A 16,820-nucleotide genomic window follows, 5' to 3' on the forward strand; every position below is an offset into this window, starting at 1 on the left:
TTCATATTCTCTGACACCATCTACACAGAGGAACAGGCGTGCAGATGAGATGTACTAGGAACAGGCTAGATCAGTAAGGTCACAGTAGGAATAATTAGCTCTGCTATGGAAAGAGCATCTAGGCCTTTTACTGCTACATAAATGTACTGTCCATGGCTTTTAGTCACAAAAAAAACTTACTAACAAATGGAGCTCCCGCCTACTACTTTGAAAAAAAGATTTGTATCAACACTACAATTTTCCATCATTAAGACTAATAACACAGAGCCTAGTATACATCAAGGGGAATAAAAAGAAAAATCTCACATTCAAGTGGCGGCTGGGTGCTGACCTTTGTTCCCTTTTTTTGTGTACGACTTAACTCTTTACAAAAAAGAGCCACACGCCACACCAACATGCAGGTGAACTCCAGCTAGTACTAGCAAAGCATAGCATTCAGTTGGAAAATCTGATAAATCTCCATGCAGGATAATGCATTTCATTACATATTCACTACATTAATTCTAGCTACATAAAAAAAAAAAATAGAAGAAGAAGAAGAAGAAGAGTAGAATTGAAAGTGACATTGGATTTTAGCTATCTGGATACAAGGTCAGTTTTCACAGACTATGAATTTGCATGTACAAGCTTTTTTGAAAACCAGATCAGTCCCAACAACTGCACTTAAAAAAACTATGTGGAAAATAACAGACAATGAACTTTTTACTTGTACCCTAATACATTTCATTATTTAGATGGTTTATGTCTGCCACTAGAAAGGAAACTGGCCCCGATTCTAACAAATGTTTGTTCTGATGTGTTAAAGCAGTGTTTCTGGACACCTATTATCTTGCCTTTTCTTATTCTGGCAAAATCTTAGGGGAATAAGTAAATAAACCATATTTACCTTTAAGCCAAAAGTACTTGAAATCATTATAGACCAAAGGTTTACAAACATCTTTCAACTCGGTCTTGTTTATTTTAAGATATTCACCATCTTTTGCATAGCCTATCTCTACTGATACACTAGGAAAAGAACAAACAACTTGTATTAGTATTATGTTATCAAAAACCTTGAGATCTTTACAGGAAATTTTGGAATTCTCCTCTGAAACCTAAAGAAGATAATGTCTCTGAAGAAGTATCAGCTACAATGTTTTAATGGAAAGAATTCTCTCTGGGCCCTTTTGCTGTGTGAGGAATGCCTAGTAATCTTTAGGTCATAGTGTTCTTAGACTCACTGAACCTCCATTTGCTTTAAAATATTTCTAAATCTGTATTTTTATAATTATCTCTAGATTATACAATCTGTACATATGAGTATATTGTGAATGTGTAGATTCATGCATCATAAATATGTGACAGTTCAATCAAAAATAATTTAAACTTATAAATGTCATGATGAAAGTATCAATAAATGGTTTTTAATGTTTAATTCATAACTATATGTTTTGATATTAATTTGGAACAATATGAAGCAGATTTTTAAAAAATAATCTCTTTCTATTAGATTACACACATTTAAACAATAAGTGGCTCAGGCAAAATAAGTCATTTTAATGTCATCTGTGATGGATTTTTCTTGACAGCTACTGTAAATTACAATTATACTGCTTCTCTCTGCACATGAAAGTAAGCATTGCAATAAATTATCTTTTATTTCAATCCATCATGTCTGCTTTTCAGAAACAGAAAACCTCAAATAAAAGTTCAGCACTATTGTAAGAAAAATACAGTAATTTGTGATCTAGTTTGAAACAAAAAAAAATGTACTACTTTTTTGGAAAACAGTTGTTGGCTTTCAAAAATATTACTAATTGTACTTAAACATTCCTTTTCATTAGAAGGAATCCCTGGATTTGTGCATTCCTTCATTCATAAGTACTGCCTAAAATAAATATCTAGAAACAGTAAAGAAAAATTTCATAACATGAAATAGCGTGCCATTTGAGATCATTTATTAGAGATGTGACTATTTGGAGATTAGTGCTGTTTATAGGATTAATGTAAAATTGGCAATAATCTATTTTCATGTGCATTTTTATTTCTTTATAAGAGCCTGTACTTAAACATAGTACTCCTCTGCCCTCTTGGGGAATGTATTTTTAGTCAAAAAAAGTAGTTGAAAAGTATTAAAAAAATTTAATTTACCCAGATGACATTTAAATTGAGTATAACTGCCTCATGAAAAGGAATTAAACTGAAGAAAATGGTCACAAGATGAAATTCCTTGCAAGAGATATCTTTTTCATGTATAAACTGTAACTGCACCGCAAATTGTAATAAGATAGTATAATAGGAAAGTAAGTTCATAAACAACCTTTATATATCCTCCTCTCCCTCTCCAAATATTCCATAAAAAAGGCCTCAAATCATCAGTGTGCTTGGGCTCATGAGTAGATATCATACTGTCTTAAAGGATTTTTAATTAGAGAAAATCAGAAGAGCTAACACCAGGAGAGTTCTTTTCAGTAGGTTTCAGCAGAGCGAAGACAGATTTTATCCGTGAAATGTTCAGGGCAAAAAAACTCTTGTGCACAGAAAAGGGTCATGGCCTGTGGTGACTGGTGTTTGGGAGTACTTGGGTGCTTCTGCCTGCCCTGCTGTTTCCATTTTCCCCAGCATGCCAGTCAAGGGGTGCAGACACACTCCAACTTCCCATGCCACAGTAAGGGTTACCAGTACTTTCTTTCATATTAGAGGAGTGAAATTTGCTACTACTGGTCACTTGGGTTATCTCTGTGAATTTGGATTTAAACCCTACAATGAGGTAAATAATCTTGTGCTCCCCATTTATTCCAAAATAATAGAAAGGGAATGCTTCTAAACACTAATTAGGAATATTAATGAGATTCTATCTGACTTAGTTCCAGTAAGTACTAAAAACCATCTACCAATCCAAAAGGAAAATACTCTGTAAAGCAAACAGGAATGTATACTCAGCTCCTGGGAGTCAGGCATTAAGATGTACTCAAGCAGGCAACCAGGGGAAATTTGGCCTGTTCTTTTCCTCTTTCCACCTGGCTGTGAAATCCTCTAACCTTTGCATCCATGACACATAGATTCTATGATACTCCTGGAGCCAGAAGTTCCAGCAGGACCCAGGGAGTAAATTGTTATAAGAGAATGCTCTCAGATATCTTTAGCCACCTAGTAATTGCACAGCTTCTTTTATGCAGAGGAACGAGAGGTATGATGGGGGGAGGGACCCCAAGTGTTTTTTCAGAGTGGGCTTTCTTCCTCTCCTCTCATCGGAAATTAAAATGAAGATTGCCATTGTAACACACATTTAAGATGTAGCCGTGATGCCTGCCAATCAGCCGGATCCTTTAAAAAAAAAACCTAGATTTTTTTTTAAGAAGAGAAAATAGAATAGTTTATATTGAATGTTCTTAGAATCATTGAGGTTTGTTGGGATTGAACTAACATAATTTATAGGTTTTGGTAGAAACTGCTTATATAAAAAAATCTAGATTATTATGTCCTATTTAATCATCTTTCTTCCACCTGTATTCACTCTTCATCCTCAGTTTTTATTCACAAACTGTATGGCACAAATAAAAACAACTTGGGAAACACCAAATAGAATTACTTGCCCACCAAAGATCCACAGAAATAACCATAAAGTACAACATAAGAGATAAAAACCTTGACTTACCATTCCTGTCCTCAACATATGCATTGCTTACCTATTTCTGCACTAACAGTTACATCAAAATTAAATCTGAATAAGAGGTTGCCCATCTGCTGGTTATAGTGATATCCTGGTCTAAGTGAAGCTATCTTACAAGTCTGGGGATGGTTAAAATTATTTAAAAAAACATATAGACATGAATGACCATAAAGATGCTGGCTGAAAGCCTTTGGGTTCATGTTAAACTAAGAGTCAGTTTGAGACTCTAGTTTGAGATCTAGAAACTTAGTTCTGTTAATAATTGAAATAGTAGTCCTGTAAATCCCAATCTATTGTTAGGGTTAGGGGTATTGTGCCCTTTGTCCACCTGAAAATATAAGTTCTTAATAGTATATATGTTCTTGTTTGTCTGATGCTCCCCAAAATAAACATGTTCAGCTGATTTCAAGGACTACTTTTCAATCTTGTAGATAAAGATTTTAGAGTTGGATTCTGTGCTTGGTTTCAGATGGAACGTAAAACATTTGCTTGTAACTAATGTAGTGCATGCAATGTACTTCATTACATACATGTAATGAAGTAACTAATGAAGCACTAAGAATTGGGAATCACAATACTAGCTTATCTTAAGCATCCTAGTGATCAAAAAGCATTCTTTATGAATTTTGTTAATGGTGCAGGTCTTGAATGGAACTCTCAAATGATCTCACAGTTTTGGAGTGTTTCAAGAATACTGACAAAGTAGATTGAGCTTTTCATGTGAGTGTGCCTGTTGGTAAAATGCATAACGCTTTGAAATAGAGCAGAAAAAGGGAACCATAGTAAGTCATATTTCTGTATTGTAATTTGTTTTATTTTTGGTTCCCCAATCAGGAGTAATATATAGTCTTTTTGTGAAATCTCAAAAAAACCAGGCAGGTTTTTATGACCTGCATTATATGCACATGTATCCTGGTTATGTATGGCAATCACTATGTGTGTATACATACTCATTTGTTGTCTAAAAGTGGCTTTGTTTGAATGCTATACAAAGGTAAATGACTCAAACGACTGTGTTAGATAGATATGTACCTTCTTTCTTCGTATATCCAAAGAGAGTGGTTGCAAGCAACAGCAAAAATTAAAATTATTACAGCATAATGAAAATATATGAATATTATTATCTGACTTTAAATATTACTGACTTTTTCTTTTTCAGAGAATATTTTAACGTGACTTTGTTTTATCTTAGTATGCCTGAAAAACTTACCTAATTTAATTAAATATTTTTTGGTCACTTTTAAAGCCACATAACTAATCAGAATGGTTTGCAAGTCTGTCCACATTTTGTGGGACATGGAATAGGATCTTACTTTCATGGACATCCAGAAATTTGGCATCATGGTAAGAAAGTTCATTTGGAAGCTGTTTGTTGATCAGAGATCAGGATGTGGCAGCTTTGCCCCTGAACTCTTACTCTGACTTTGAATCTGCATTATCAACCTTGTGTTTGTGTGTGTGTTTGTGTGCGGTGGGCAGGGGAGGGGAGTCTGCTTAATTTTAACCGGGACATTACTGTGTTACTGGATTAGAGCCCAGCTGTTTCAATCCCAAAATAAGGTTTATTTTGTTTTCTGTCTTCTCCTGAAGGGTGTATGGCTGGAAGGCACAAGGGATATTTGTTTAGAAAGAGTTACTGAAAACAAAACGCCACTGCATCAGTGTCCCAGCAGCATGCACATATGACTGTTTTCTGTTTTTCTTTTTCTACCCCCTTTTCTAGCTGCTGACTGTTGTGGTTAAACTTCATTACATCCTACACAGCGTTGACAGCTGATGTATTTAGCAGCATGTACTCTTTAGAGATTTCTAGATTATGCCCACCCTTGTCTTCCTTCCCCAGAATCTCCTGTTTTTCACTGCCTGGGTGTGCACCCTATAGTGAGAAGACAGGTGTGGGCCCGCAGGGGTGGGAGGATTTGGGTTGAGGTAGGAGGCAGCTCAGTGGAGCACCCTCAAGGCAGGTCCACACCTGGACAGGGACCAAAGGAAAGTTGGTCCTGGGGCATTGACCTGTGCCCCTATGGACTTGGTTGGTCCATAGAAGGACTACTCTTTGGGACTCATGCCCTGGAGGATCGCTGGACACCCAGCAGGTCTGAACCCTCTTTGGACCAAAGAGCCCCCACCTAGGCAGCTCAGAAGAAGTTCAGGTGAGAGTGCAGAAAGAGCTTGTCAGCCTTGTGCCTTACCTGGTGCCAATGTCTGGAGTGAAACTATTTGAAGTCAGGCCCCTGCTCCCCACAACCTGCACCAAAGGAGGTTGCCGTCCTTTGCAACATTCCCCAGGACTTCTTTCTCTTTGAGGGAGGGGTGTGGGTGAGACCCAGGACCCAGTAGGCTGGGAGACCTAGTAGCCTGGGGGACAGAGAGAGGGGGAGAGGAAGCCTGACATGTGTCTGAAACACCCAGTCTGCCCCTGCCAGGCCTTGGAAAACTCTTCTGGGGGAGTCTTGACCCAGAGCACAGATAATGCAAAGACTCAGGCCCAGTAGCCCCATGTTTAACTTCTGGTCACTATCCAGGACTCCAGAAATCTCTACCCTTCCTTCTCTAAAAGAAGAGAAATAAAACGACCAAGTTTTTCAATGGGCCTGACCCCTGTAATCTGGTTTTTTCCTGTCCTCCCCATTTCCTATTCTCACACCCCCTCTGATGTTTTTTGTTTTGCAGCAAATGACAATGATCTACCCATGGAGGAGGGCATGGCATTCACTATAGGTAAATGAAGCTCCTCTTCCAAGTGCGTAGCTCCTGGTGGAAGCTGCTGCCACTGGCCTAGGCCCGGCAGTCCGGTGAAGGACTAATAAAGCCAATCAGCGTAATGAAATAATTCAGATGCACTGGAAATCTGATTAAATAATATCCTCAAGCCCCATCTTCCTAAATCAGATACTTACCGACACATTTAGGAGAAGGCAGCCATCCAACCTCTAATCCTGTTACCAGCATAATGTGGTGTTGGGTTTTTTGTTTTGTTTTGTTTTGTTTTTTCATTAACACCCAGTAACTAGGCGCGATTATGTCCCTTGCTCCCTGTCAGCAAGTGGCATGTGCTCTCTGGTGGCCCGTTCCTGGCTGATCCTGTGATTGGTATCACCACCAAATTCCAGTCACCTAGGGCCGTAAAGGCATCATATTTCTGACTGTGGGACTTAATAGAGAAGCAATTAGAGTGAAATAAGAAATTTGTTATTTGCTGATGAATGAATATTTTGAGCATGGTTTTAAAATTGAAATTTTTTAAAAAAAATCGTATTTATAAGAGGGACTGGTGTTTGGGTGGTTATTATCCACGGGGTCCTAATTAAGGCTTGATTAAAATGCCCTTCTTTCTCTAAAAAATTACGAACTAGGCAACTTCATACATTTTGAATGGCATAGTGTTTCCTCTTCCTACTGTTTAGTTTGTAGTATACTATGTAAGCAACATCAATTATCAACCCTTGCAAGATGACAACATGAGCCTGTGGGGGAAGCACTTGAGGGGAGGGAGGAGAAACTTCTATTTTTTAATAATCAGCCCGAAACAATGTTTAACAAGAATCTGATGAGGTCACTGCAGTAAATATTTTTCCTCTTACAGAGCCAATCATCACGGAGGGATCCCCTGAATTTAAAGTCCTGGAGGATGCATGGACTGTAGTCTCCCTAGACAATCAAAGGTGCTTTCTGCCCCGTTGCTTTTAAATTGTATGGGAAGGGAAGCTTGGTCCGACGGCGCTCTTGCCGCCCGGCCGGAGCTTGCGTGCGCGTTCTGATGGCTGGGTGCTGTGTTACAGGTCGGCCCAGTTCGAGCACACGGTTCTCATCACGTCGAGGGGCGCACAGATCCTGACCAAACTGCCCCATGAGGCCTGAGGAGCCGCCCGAAGGTCGCGGTGACCGGGTGCCTTTTTAAATAAATTGCTGAAATCTGGCTAGAGAACTTTTAGAAGAAACAGAGGAATGACCGGTCATGCGGTAACCTACGTGGCACCTAATAGCATCTTGGAAAAACCCGGGCGGGGGGTGGGGGGGGACTGGAGGGCAACTGGGAACTCGGATCTGAAGCCCTGCCGGGGTTGTGCGGCTATGGAAAAACAAATCCTGGCCCTGGACTCGGTTTCCCAGCGCGGTCAACGCATCTGGAGGGGACTGGAGGAAACCCCTTCGTCTGGAAGACGAGAGATTCCAAGAGAAGCACGGTTTTCTCTTTCCCTTGTCCTGACTGTTCCAGTAAAAAACCTCTTAAATCCATTGTGTCTGAGGTCCTTACCTCTCTGACAGTTACAGTGATCTTTGTGTCTGAATTTTGCACGTCTGCCGAAAAACCCCAACCTGTTGACTGGGATTTTTAAAAATCCGTTTTTCCCTCTTGTGTATCCCACATTGGCCGGCCCCAAGGATGCTCGCGGAAGCCAGTCCCCAACTCCAGCCCTTCCGTATCTTTCCCCTCCATCGCGGCTTTGCGATGAAAGATTAGCCTGCGAACAGAGGCATTGATTACAAACATGTCCTTGGCAGTGGACTCTGGGCCTGGCCATTCTTCGGGTTTCTGTCAATCCAGAAACGCGACTTTCCTGGACCACTGCTGCTCTTCCTCCCCTGCCCACATCCAGCCCTCCAAGGCCATCCCAGAGGTGAAGTTTGAGGCCCTGCCCCCAACCACCCCACACGCACGCACGCTAGACTGTTTGCTGCACTAGGAATTCGAGCTTGGGCCCCACTCGCCCAGTTGTGTACAGTGACTGGTTAGTGGGCGGTCTGGTCTCTAAAATGACCCCTCCCCACACTGGCCCACTTCGCATCGGGACCTGCGCTCGCACGCTGCAGGAGCCGCAAAGGTCAGCTGTTCTGGAAACTGAGAGGGTCCCAGAGAGAGGAGATACCGGCGCATTTGAGAGCAAGGGCCTACTTGGCTGGGACTGAAGCTTGCGAGTTGAACTCCAGTTCGGCAGGCAGCTCCATCCCGCTTCAGGAGCAGGAATCCAAGGACCCACGCTGTGTGTGCCAAGGGCCATTCCTCCCCGGAGCACCCTCCTTTCCCTTGCGCTTGCTCTCCAGTACCAGTTCCACACCTGAACTCAAGGGTAGGGAGGGGCCGGGCCTCTGGCAGTCCACGAAGGAAGCCGTCTGCCTCCGGTTATGATTTTAGGAACAAGTCCAATGAGGGTTTTCAAGCAGTTAATGGTTGTGCTAACTCTGGTTTCTACTGAAGCGGGTTTTGTAAAGCTGACATCCCTTAAAAATAGCTTGGGCTTTCGGAAGCGGCAAGGAAATGGCACCTGTAGTTGCCAGGACGGGTGGTCTCCTCGGCCAGGACTAAGAGCCAGCTCATCTTTGTAACACTCATAATACGGGAAACTGAGGACCAGCGGGCTCGGAAAAGTGATGAGTTCCAGCTTTTACCTAACACAGGGTTCTCCCCGTTGTCCCTCAACCCCTCCAGCTCAGCTTCTTTGTGTCCAGGGTTTTAGATTTTTGGATAGAGGTGTTTCTGATTCTAGTGAGTCTGAGAACTGGAAAAGACCAGGGAGTGGCTGACGATTTACAAGGTCCATAGAAAAACTTTTTATGTGGTCAGAAGTTGGCCAAGCAGAGGCCCACAGGCTGATGCTACTGCCCACCCCCCACCCCCCAAAGATCTGAATTCCCTAAAGAGCAAGCGGGTTCAGCTGGCCTTGGGAGATGTTTGCTGGAGAATGACTTCAGTTTTCTCCTAAGGCAATCAGATTGCAACCATTAGTATTGTATCTTATCTGCAAAGCAGTTTACTCCGAGGTTCCCCAAGGATACTTTCATTAGGACCACAGGACTTTACCAACCACTGAGGTAACACGCTGCTTGTGCAGCAATTATTTTGAGGTGGAGGTATTTATGGGACAAGTTTATAATTCCATTTGTTAAAGGGACTAACCTAAAGTGTGTGTGTGTGTATATGTGTGTGTGTATGTGTGTACCAACACTCAGCAGCTCCATAAAGAACTCCCTTTTAACATGCTTTGAAGTTGAGATTAGGAAGTAGATTTAAAAATACCTCGTCCACGCCTTCTTGTCCCTCTTCCAGCTGAACTGGCCCAAAACCTCACCCAGAGCCACTGGGATTCCAGCCAAGAGTGGCTGTGGCTAACACCACCAGGACCTCCTGGTTCTGAGGTGACTCCAGTAGGTTCCGTGAGGAATCCGGGACCCTCAGGACAAATGGGAGGGTTTTGTTTTCTCTCAGAGTGAGGGCAGGCAACAATTTAAGCAAACCGGCATTCAGAACAGATGTCACCTTAGCAGTAGAGAGTGGGAGGGATCCACTCCAAGCTCACAAAGTGCGGCTAAGATCCCACATTGAGAAACCAGCTACTGCCAGCGGCTCGGCATGAGAGGGCCCCTGCTCAGTGCTCCTCCCTAAACCTGCTTTTCTGGGCTAAGAAATAATTCCGGAGTGTAGCCATCTCTTGCTCACACACAATCCGCTTCTAAATTAAACAAGGCTCTGAAACAGTATGCCGAGGGGCGCATGCCGGACTTTTGTTCCAAGAAGGCAACCAGGTCCCCTGTGCTGCCGCAAAAGTCTTTGATCCCTCTCCAGCTGTGGACACAGAGCACCCAAGAGACTGTCGCGAAGTGCGGCCGTCTCTCCCCTTCCCCCCTCCTTGCAAGTCTCTGGAATACACTGTCCCTAGGCAGCCCGGCCGTCGGGTTTCCTCACGCCTTGCTCTGAGCTCCCGGAATTACCAATTCCACTTTCCCCGGTCCCAACCCCGACCCCGCGCCCGCCGCGGCGATCACTTACGTGGGCAAGGCCCTCAGGGCACGCGCAAGAGACCCGGGGCCCGGGCAGTATCCAAGCGACTGTGCTGGGCACACGGCATGGCACTCCGCACCCTAAAACAGGCACTAGTAAGGAGCAATTAAAAGCACAAGTGCGACACAGAAATCAGGACGAGCCGAGCGGCTCCAGGAGTTGCCTGGTGGCGGAATCATTAGCTGGCTGTTGCTACAAAGCCTCACCGTGTGGTTCGGTGATTAAGAAAAAAAAATCTTTTAAACGTTGGCAAACCCGTTATTGGTTTGGCCTATTGGGTTTTTTTTTTCTTTTGTTTTTCTTTTTGCTCCAACCACGCTGCCTGAAATATTTCTGCCCCCAGCACTGTGCCCTTAAACCAAAGGAGAGGAATTCTGCGGGCAGCAGCAGCTGGTACAGAAGTTAAAAAAAAAAAGAGAAACCCCCTCTACTAACATCTATAACGACAGCACCGATGTAATTTGTTTTGAATGTTCATTTTTATTGGTGTTCCCTCTGCCAAAATGCGCTTGATTACAGAGGTTTGTCCTGTGATCATTGCACACTCCAGACAGGGGAAGGTGCAGCGATGAAGGTTCAGCTCAGGCCAGATCAAATCCCGAGCTGTTTAACGCTGAAAGGCTGCATGTTGCTATTAGTGTTAAATATATGGCTAATTATGCGTATGAAAATTAAACATCAGTGTTATGCTAATGGGGCGCCTTCAGCTGCGGATCTGAGCACTTGAGACTACCATTTAATCAAATGAATCAGTAACTAATACATCTGCACGTGTGAACTTTCACAAGATCATTTTCCCGTTCCCGTCACACCGCTAAATTATGAAAGAAATAATTATCAACACTTTCTAATTACCTAACAAAGTAATTTGGGATTCACCGTGGGACTGGCGGGTTGGGGAACCAACATCCACTTACAGCCAGGGTGGTGTGCGCCACACCGCGAGGGGGTGGCTGTATTGGTAGTAGTGGCGATGGGTTGGGGGCTTTTGTGCAGTTTTTCGTACCTAACACCTCAGAAGATAGAGGGAGCAGCGGCAGCTCTTGCCTCCACTAGCCCTGCCCCCTAGGCCCGATGGCGCGCGCTTTGGCCACTGGAGGTGAGAAAGATACTGGGTGGCAACGCGAGAGGTATACACACAGATAGGGGAGCCTACTACAGGCCTGGGTTTGCTGCGGGTTTCGGTGTCCCCCAGGGACTCCTAAACTCTGGAAGTCTCGCTAGACCTCAGGAGGCCGGAAAATGATCACCTGGCGTCCGCGGCTTCAGCAGATCTGAGCCCCTAGGCCCCCTGGGCTCCAAGCTGAGCCGCGCTCTCGGGGCGAGTGAGCCCGGGGCTCTCCGCGCAAGGGAGTGGAGAAGGGAGGGGGAGGAGGAGGAAGGCTGGGAGGGAAAGAGGATGTGTGTGTTGGGGGAGGGGGCGGCGCAGTCGCCTTTCCTGGGAGGAGAAGCGCGGGTTCCTGGCTCTCCACGCGCACTGCTTTAATCAGACCGTGCAGCCTCGAGCTGGAGTGGCCAGCTGGGCCTGAAGCAATGCGAGCGGGCCCCAGGGAGCGACGGCGGCGGCGGCGCAGCGGCCGAGCGAGTGAGTTCGCAGGGAGGGCCCCTAAGCCCCGACTCCAGGGATGTGGCAGAGCGTACCCAGGCCGGGGAGGCGCGGCCGAATGGGCGCCGCGCTAGGCACAAGGCTCTTGGGAGGACCTCTGTCTGTTGGCCGCCTCGGGCGCCCCCCAGTGCGCGACTCCGCGCTCCAGAGGCAGAGGTCAGGCTCCTCCCCAGCAGCCCTAGCTCTGCGCCGGACTGAGTGGCAGCGACGAGAAGCGGTCCAGGGTGTCTGGCGTTAGAGACCGCTGAAGGGTGGGGACAGTGGCAGGGGGGCGGCGGCGCCGAGCCGCTGGTTGGTTCCTGGGGAGGAAGGCGCGCGAGGGAGGCGGGAGGCCGATGAGCCGCGGGCCGCAGCGGTCCCGGCGCAGACGCCGGAGCCCATTGTGCTTCCTGCCCGGCGCGCTCTGTTGCAGAGCAGCCCCGGCCGGGAAGTGTGGATGCAACTCTCCCGAGGCCGGGCCGCCTCGCCCGCTCTAGTCCAGCGGAGCCCGAGCGCCTCGGACCAATCCCCAGTGATTATGCAAGACAGCGGACCAATCAGCTCCGCCAGCTCATGAATATTTATGACCCTGGCTGAGTCAAAGCTTTGAACCGAGTTTGGGGAGCTCAGCAGCATCATGCTTAGACTTTTCAAAGAGACAAACTCCATTTTCTTATGAATGGAAAGTGAAAACCCCTGTTCCGCTTAAATTGGGTTCCTTCCTGTCCTGAGAAACATAGAGACCCCCAAAAGGGAAGCAGAGGAGAGAAAGTCCCACACCCAGACCCCGCGAGAAGAGATGACCATGACCACCATGCCAGAAAGTCTCAACAGCCCCGTGTCGGGCAAGGCGGTGTTTATGGAGTTTGGGCCGCCCAACCAGCAAATGTCTCCTTCTCCCATGTCCCACGGGCACTACTCCATGCACTGTTTACACTCGGCGGGCCATTCGCAGCCCGACGGCGCCTACAGCTCAGCCTCGTCCTTCTCCCGACCGCTGGGCTACCCCTACGTCAACTCGGTCAGCAGCCACGCTTCCAGCCCCTACATCAGTTCGGTGCAGTCCTACCCGGGCAGCGCCAGCCTCGCCCAGAGCCGCCTGGAGGACCCAGGTACGTGCGCTTGCCAGGGAGAGGGAGAGGAGGAGGTACAAGGGAGAGAGGGAAAGAAGGAGCGGGGGAGAAGACGAGAGGGAGAGAGAAAGAGAAGAGAGGAGAGCGAGGTGGGGTGGGGGTGGGGAGGGCGCGGGAGCAGTGGAGGTTTCGAATATCAATCTATAGATCCTTGTCACAGCAAATAAATTTTTTTTAAAATTCACTCAGTTTGCAACTATCCAGCAAAGGATAAATCCCAGAGCGTCTCCTGGCACTGGCTGGGCCTCTGGGCGGCTCGGTGTGCAGAGCACACAATGCCCCGCTGGAAAACAGAAACCCACATGTGCACGTATTAGTCTCGGTAATTATTTATTGCGTAGTGCTATAAACAATGTATGCAATTAAGGGTAATTAAACCTCAACTACCGCCTGCAAAAATAGCAAACTTTCCCTGCAAAGGCAGGGGCTGCGCTTCTGGGAACGGCTCTATCCCGCCTGCAGTGGCCCGGGACAGGCCCTCGGATTTTGGGGGACCCTTCCCTGGCTTTCAGAGTTTCTTGAACGTTCTCTCCCTGGTCCTGCCTCCGCTACCCTTCGGTAGCCACTCGCTCTCGGCTGTTCGCACTAAAGGCGGCCCCTCGTATTAACAACGGGCCCTGCTTCTGCTGTCCCTCCAGGGGCGGACTCGGAGAAGAGCACGGTGGTGGAAGGCGGTGAAGTGCGCTTCAATGGCAAGGGAAAAAAGATCCGTAAACCCAGGACGATTTATTCCAGTTTGCAGTTGCAGGCTTTGAACCGGAGGTTCCAGCAAACTCAGTACCTAGCTCTGCCGGAGAGGGCGGAGCTCGCGGCCTCTTTGGGACTCACACAGACTCAGGTACCTCGCCGCTGCCGCTCCGTTCCGCCACGCAGGTTTCCGCGGCCTGCCTGCGCCCGGGTCTTCATTTCTTGCTCGCTGTGCCTCACGGTCGGGGTGTCACTGTGTGTGTGTGTTTGTGTTCACCCCTGGCTCTCAGCGTGTCTCCTTCCTCCCTCATCCTCTGCCCTAGCTCTGTCGCTGCTCTCGGTATCCCGAGCTGCCCGCAGCCCGGCCCTCTGTCCCCGAACAATCTGATTAGGGCGCAGGAAGGAATTCCCTAGACGTTTTGTTTGGGAACTCTGAGGTCACACGTGCCTAAACAACTGGAACAATAGACTCGGGGCTTAATCCCTCCCTTGCCTTTAAATTGTGTGACTAATCACTCGGGGCCTGGGTCTGCGCCTCGGCCTCCCTCCTCCTCCTCCTTCTCACAGGTTGGGGGTGGGGGGAGAACCTTTCCTCCGCCCTCTCACCTCTCAAGTCCCAGATCTTAGAGGAGAAACGGGACCTTCCTTCCCGGCTTTCTCTAAGACTCCGGGGAGCCCGTGAGCGTTCTGACGGCGGCGGGCGCGGGCTTCCAACGTCCGGTCCGGGATTTGGAGCAGAGCTGGAGAAAGCAAACAGACCGTAGGGCAAGAAAGGTTTTGAATCCAAAGAAAAGTTCCACAAAACCTTGAGGCCTCCTTAGTCCATCCCAACTCAAGGGCAGAAAGGATGTCGCATAGAAAAGTTGGGTCGCATTGCAAATAAATTTCCTCCACTCCTTCCTAGGTTTTCGATTCTTTTATTGATGTTGATATTGGAATTGCGGGCTCGGTGTTGTGCAGGCGCTGTATCTTCCGCAGGCGGTAGCCACGGTCGGACTGAGCCCCTGGCAGGCTAAGGCCTGGATCCCAGTTCGCCCCTCACCACAACTCCTCCCTGGCTCTCTGAGAGCTGCCCCCATGGGCTGACGGCGGAGGGCAGCCCTCCGCCCTAACCTTCGAGGCTTTGGCTCTTATGGGGGAAGGGAGAAAGGAGGGATGTCTCTGCTTCTCTGGCAGAGGGCTGCCAGCTGGCGCAGGGTTGGGAGGTCCTATCTCTGCTGTTCTGCGGTCCCTTTTTTCCTCCCTGTGACCTAGGTAGGCTCAGTGGTCCCAGCCTGAGTCACGTTGTTGTCCGCTCTTGCAGGTCAAGATCTGGTTCCAAAACAAGCGATCCAAGTTCAAGAAGCTGATGAAGCAGGGTGGGGCGGCTCTAGAGGGTAGCGCGTTGGCCAACGGCCGGGCCCTGTCTGCTGGCTCCCCACCCGTGCCGCCCGGCTGGAACCCTAACTCTTCATCCGGGAAGGGCTCAGGCGGAAACGCGGGCTCCTATATCCCCAGCTACACATCGTGGTACCCTTCAGCGCACCAAGAAGCTATGCAGCAACCGCAACTTATGTGAGGTTGCCCCCCTCCCCCCCGCCTCCTCCTTGTCTCCCCGGCCCAGGTCCCTCCCGCCTCCAGGTCCATCCACCCCGTCGGGAAAAGAAGGACCCAGAGGGAAGAAGAAGGAACAGTGGAAGCAGGACGAGCTCCATCTCCTCAGAGCCCCGCGAGGTCCGGCCCAGCAACTTCCCGGCGCCCGCGCTCTGGCCTGAACGCTGGCCTGGGCCGAGCAGTAGCAGCAGAGAGTGGCCTCGGAGGGAAGGCACTGCCACCTGAGACAGGCCAAGCAACAAGATAAACCCGGCTCCACCCGACCCACCGACCTTCAGCTTTGTGGGACTATCAGGAAAAAAAACAAAACAAAAACAAAATGTAGAAAAAGCAAAAGCTCTTTTCTGTCCTGTCAGTCTCCTGTCTCCTTTTGCTCTGTGTGCTGATAAAGTCAAGGTCCTCATCCGTCCGCTGTCCTCATTCTGCGGCCTCTGCAAAAAGCCACCAGGTCTGAGAGGCCCGGGTCCTGCTCGGCTGACCATCTCCGGATCCTGGGACACTGCCTGATCATCTGTGTAGCTGGTGTGGGAATCTGGGGGCATTGAAGGGAGGGGTTTTTATTTATTGAGAAATGGACTTCGCCTGAGGCTGTTTGCCAATTCGAGGTTCTGCTGGGCGCAAGAAACTCACTGTTCAAACGCACTGTTTACTTTAAACGCACGGGGAGAAACGAATAAGGAGGACGTGGTGATTTTTAATTTATACAGTAACTTTTGTACTTCTCTGGCGTGGAGAGTTTGGAGCCGAACGATTTGCATTTTTTACATGTCCGACATTATTTAATAAATACTTTTTAAAAGAAAAGAAAGATAAATGAAGTCAACACGATTTTCTCATCTGGGGAGGAACTCTTGGTTGCTTCGCCTGGACAAGATGGAAAACACTGGTTTCCTCCTTGGGTAGAAAGAGGGAGCGAGGATAAATGGGGAGTAGAGAGAAAACAGGCGAGAACAAGCACCCTAATTCCAGTGGGCTTTACAATAAGACAAAATCAGCTTTACAACAATCCCTAGAGGCTCAACCACAGAATAATGCCAGTCACCACCCTGAACGCACAATCTTCAGTGCAGGCTCTAATTACTGTACATATTATTGTTATTATTATTATTATTGTTATTGTTCTGTAAACATGTTGCACAAGCTTAGCCTTTTTGCGTTCTGTTGTGTGTGGCTGTAAAACCCCATGCTTTGTGAAATGAGAATCTTGACATTTTACTTGTGAAATTTGGAAAATGTGATCAATTAAAATCAACTGTGTTTTGTGTTCTCTATGTCAAAGTTTAGTTTTATATTGAGAATGTTAACTTATTGCTTTGTATCTTGGGAAAAAAACCTTTGTAAATAAGTTATAAAGTTTCTTTGAGACAGTAAAATTATGATTTCTTGAAA

General features: G+C 47.2%; 2 protein-coding genes across 10 annotated transcripts in view; both read left to right on the forward strand.

Moving 5' to 3' along the window:
• METAP1D (methionyl aminopeptidase type 1D, mitochondrial) overlaps positions 1-7,891 on the forward strand; it is a 91,596-nt gene extending 83,705 nt beyond the window's left edge. For all 8 annotated transcript variants that reach the window (XM_003907610.4, XM_017946659.3, XM_009182445.4 and 5 more), the window contains 4 exons: positions 4,899-4,996; positions 6,326-6,373; positions 7,239-7,317; positions 7,435-7,891. In XM_003907610.4, coding sequence (XP_003907659.1) covers positions 4,899-4,996; positions 6,326-6,373; positions 7,239-7,317; positions 7,435-7,513 — 304 coding nt within the window. In that variant the 3' untranslated portion in view covers positions 7,514-7,891. The remainder of the gene's footprint in view (positions 1-4,898; positions 4,997-6,325; positions 6,374-7,238; positions 7,318-7,434) is intronic.
• Positions 7,892-11,928: 4,037 nt separating this feature from the next.
• DLX1 (distal-less homeobox 1) lies at positions 11,929-16,820 on the forward strand. Of its 2 annotated transcripts, XM_021923713.2 has the most exons (3): positions 11,929-13,130; positions 13,790-13,989; positions 15,142-16,820. In XM_021923713.2, exons 1-3 carry the CDS (start codon positions 12,818-12,820, stop codon positions 15,394-15,396), a joined length of 768 nt encoding a protein of 255 aa, XP_021779405.1. In that variant the 5' UTR covers positions 11,929-12,817; the 3' UTR covers positions 15,397-16,820. The 2 variants fall into 2 exon arrangements, with proteins under 2 accessions (XP_021779405.1, XP_021779406.1); XM_021923714.2 differs by lacking the exon at positions 13,790-13,989 and having other exon boundaries at positions 15,142-15,218.

This window comes from Papio anubis, chromosome 10, assembly GCF_008728515.1.
Source record: "Papio anubis isolate 15944 chromosome 10, Panubis1.0, whole genome shotgun sequence".
Taxonomy (NCBI): domain Eukaryota; kingdom Metazoa; phylum Chordata; class Mammalia; order Primates; family Cercopithecidae; genus Papio; species Papio anubis.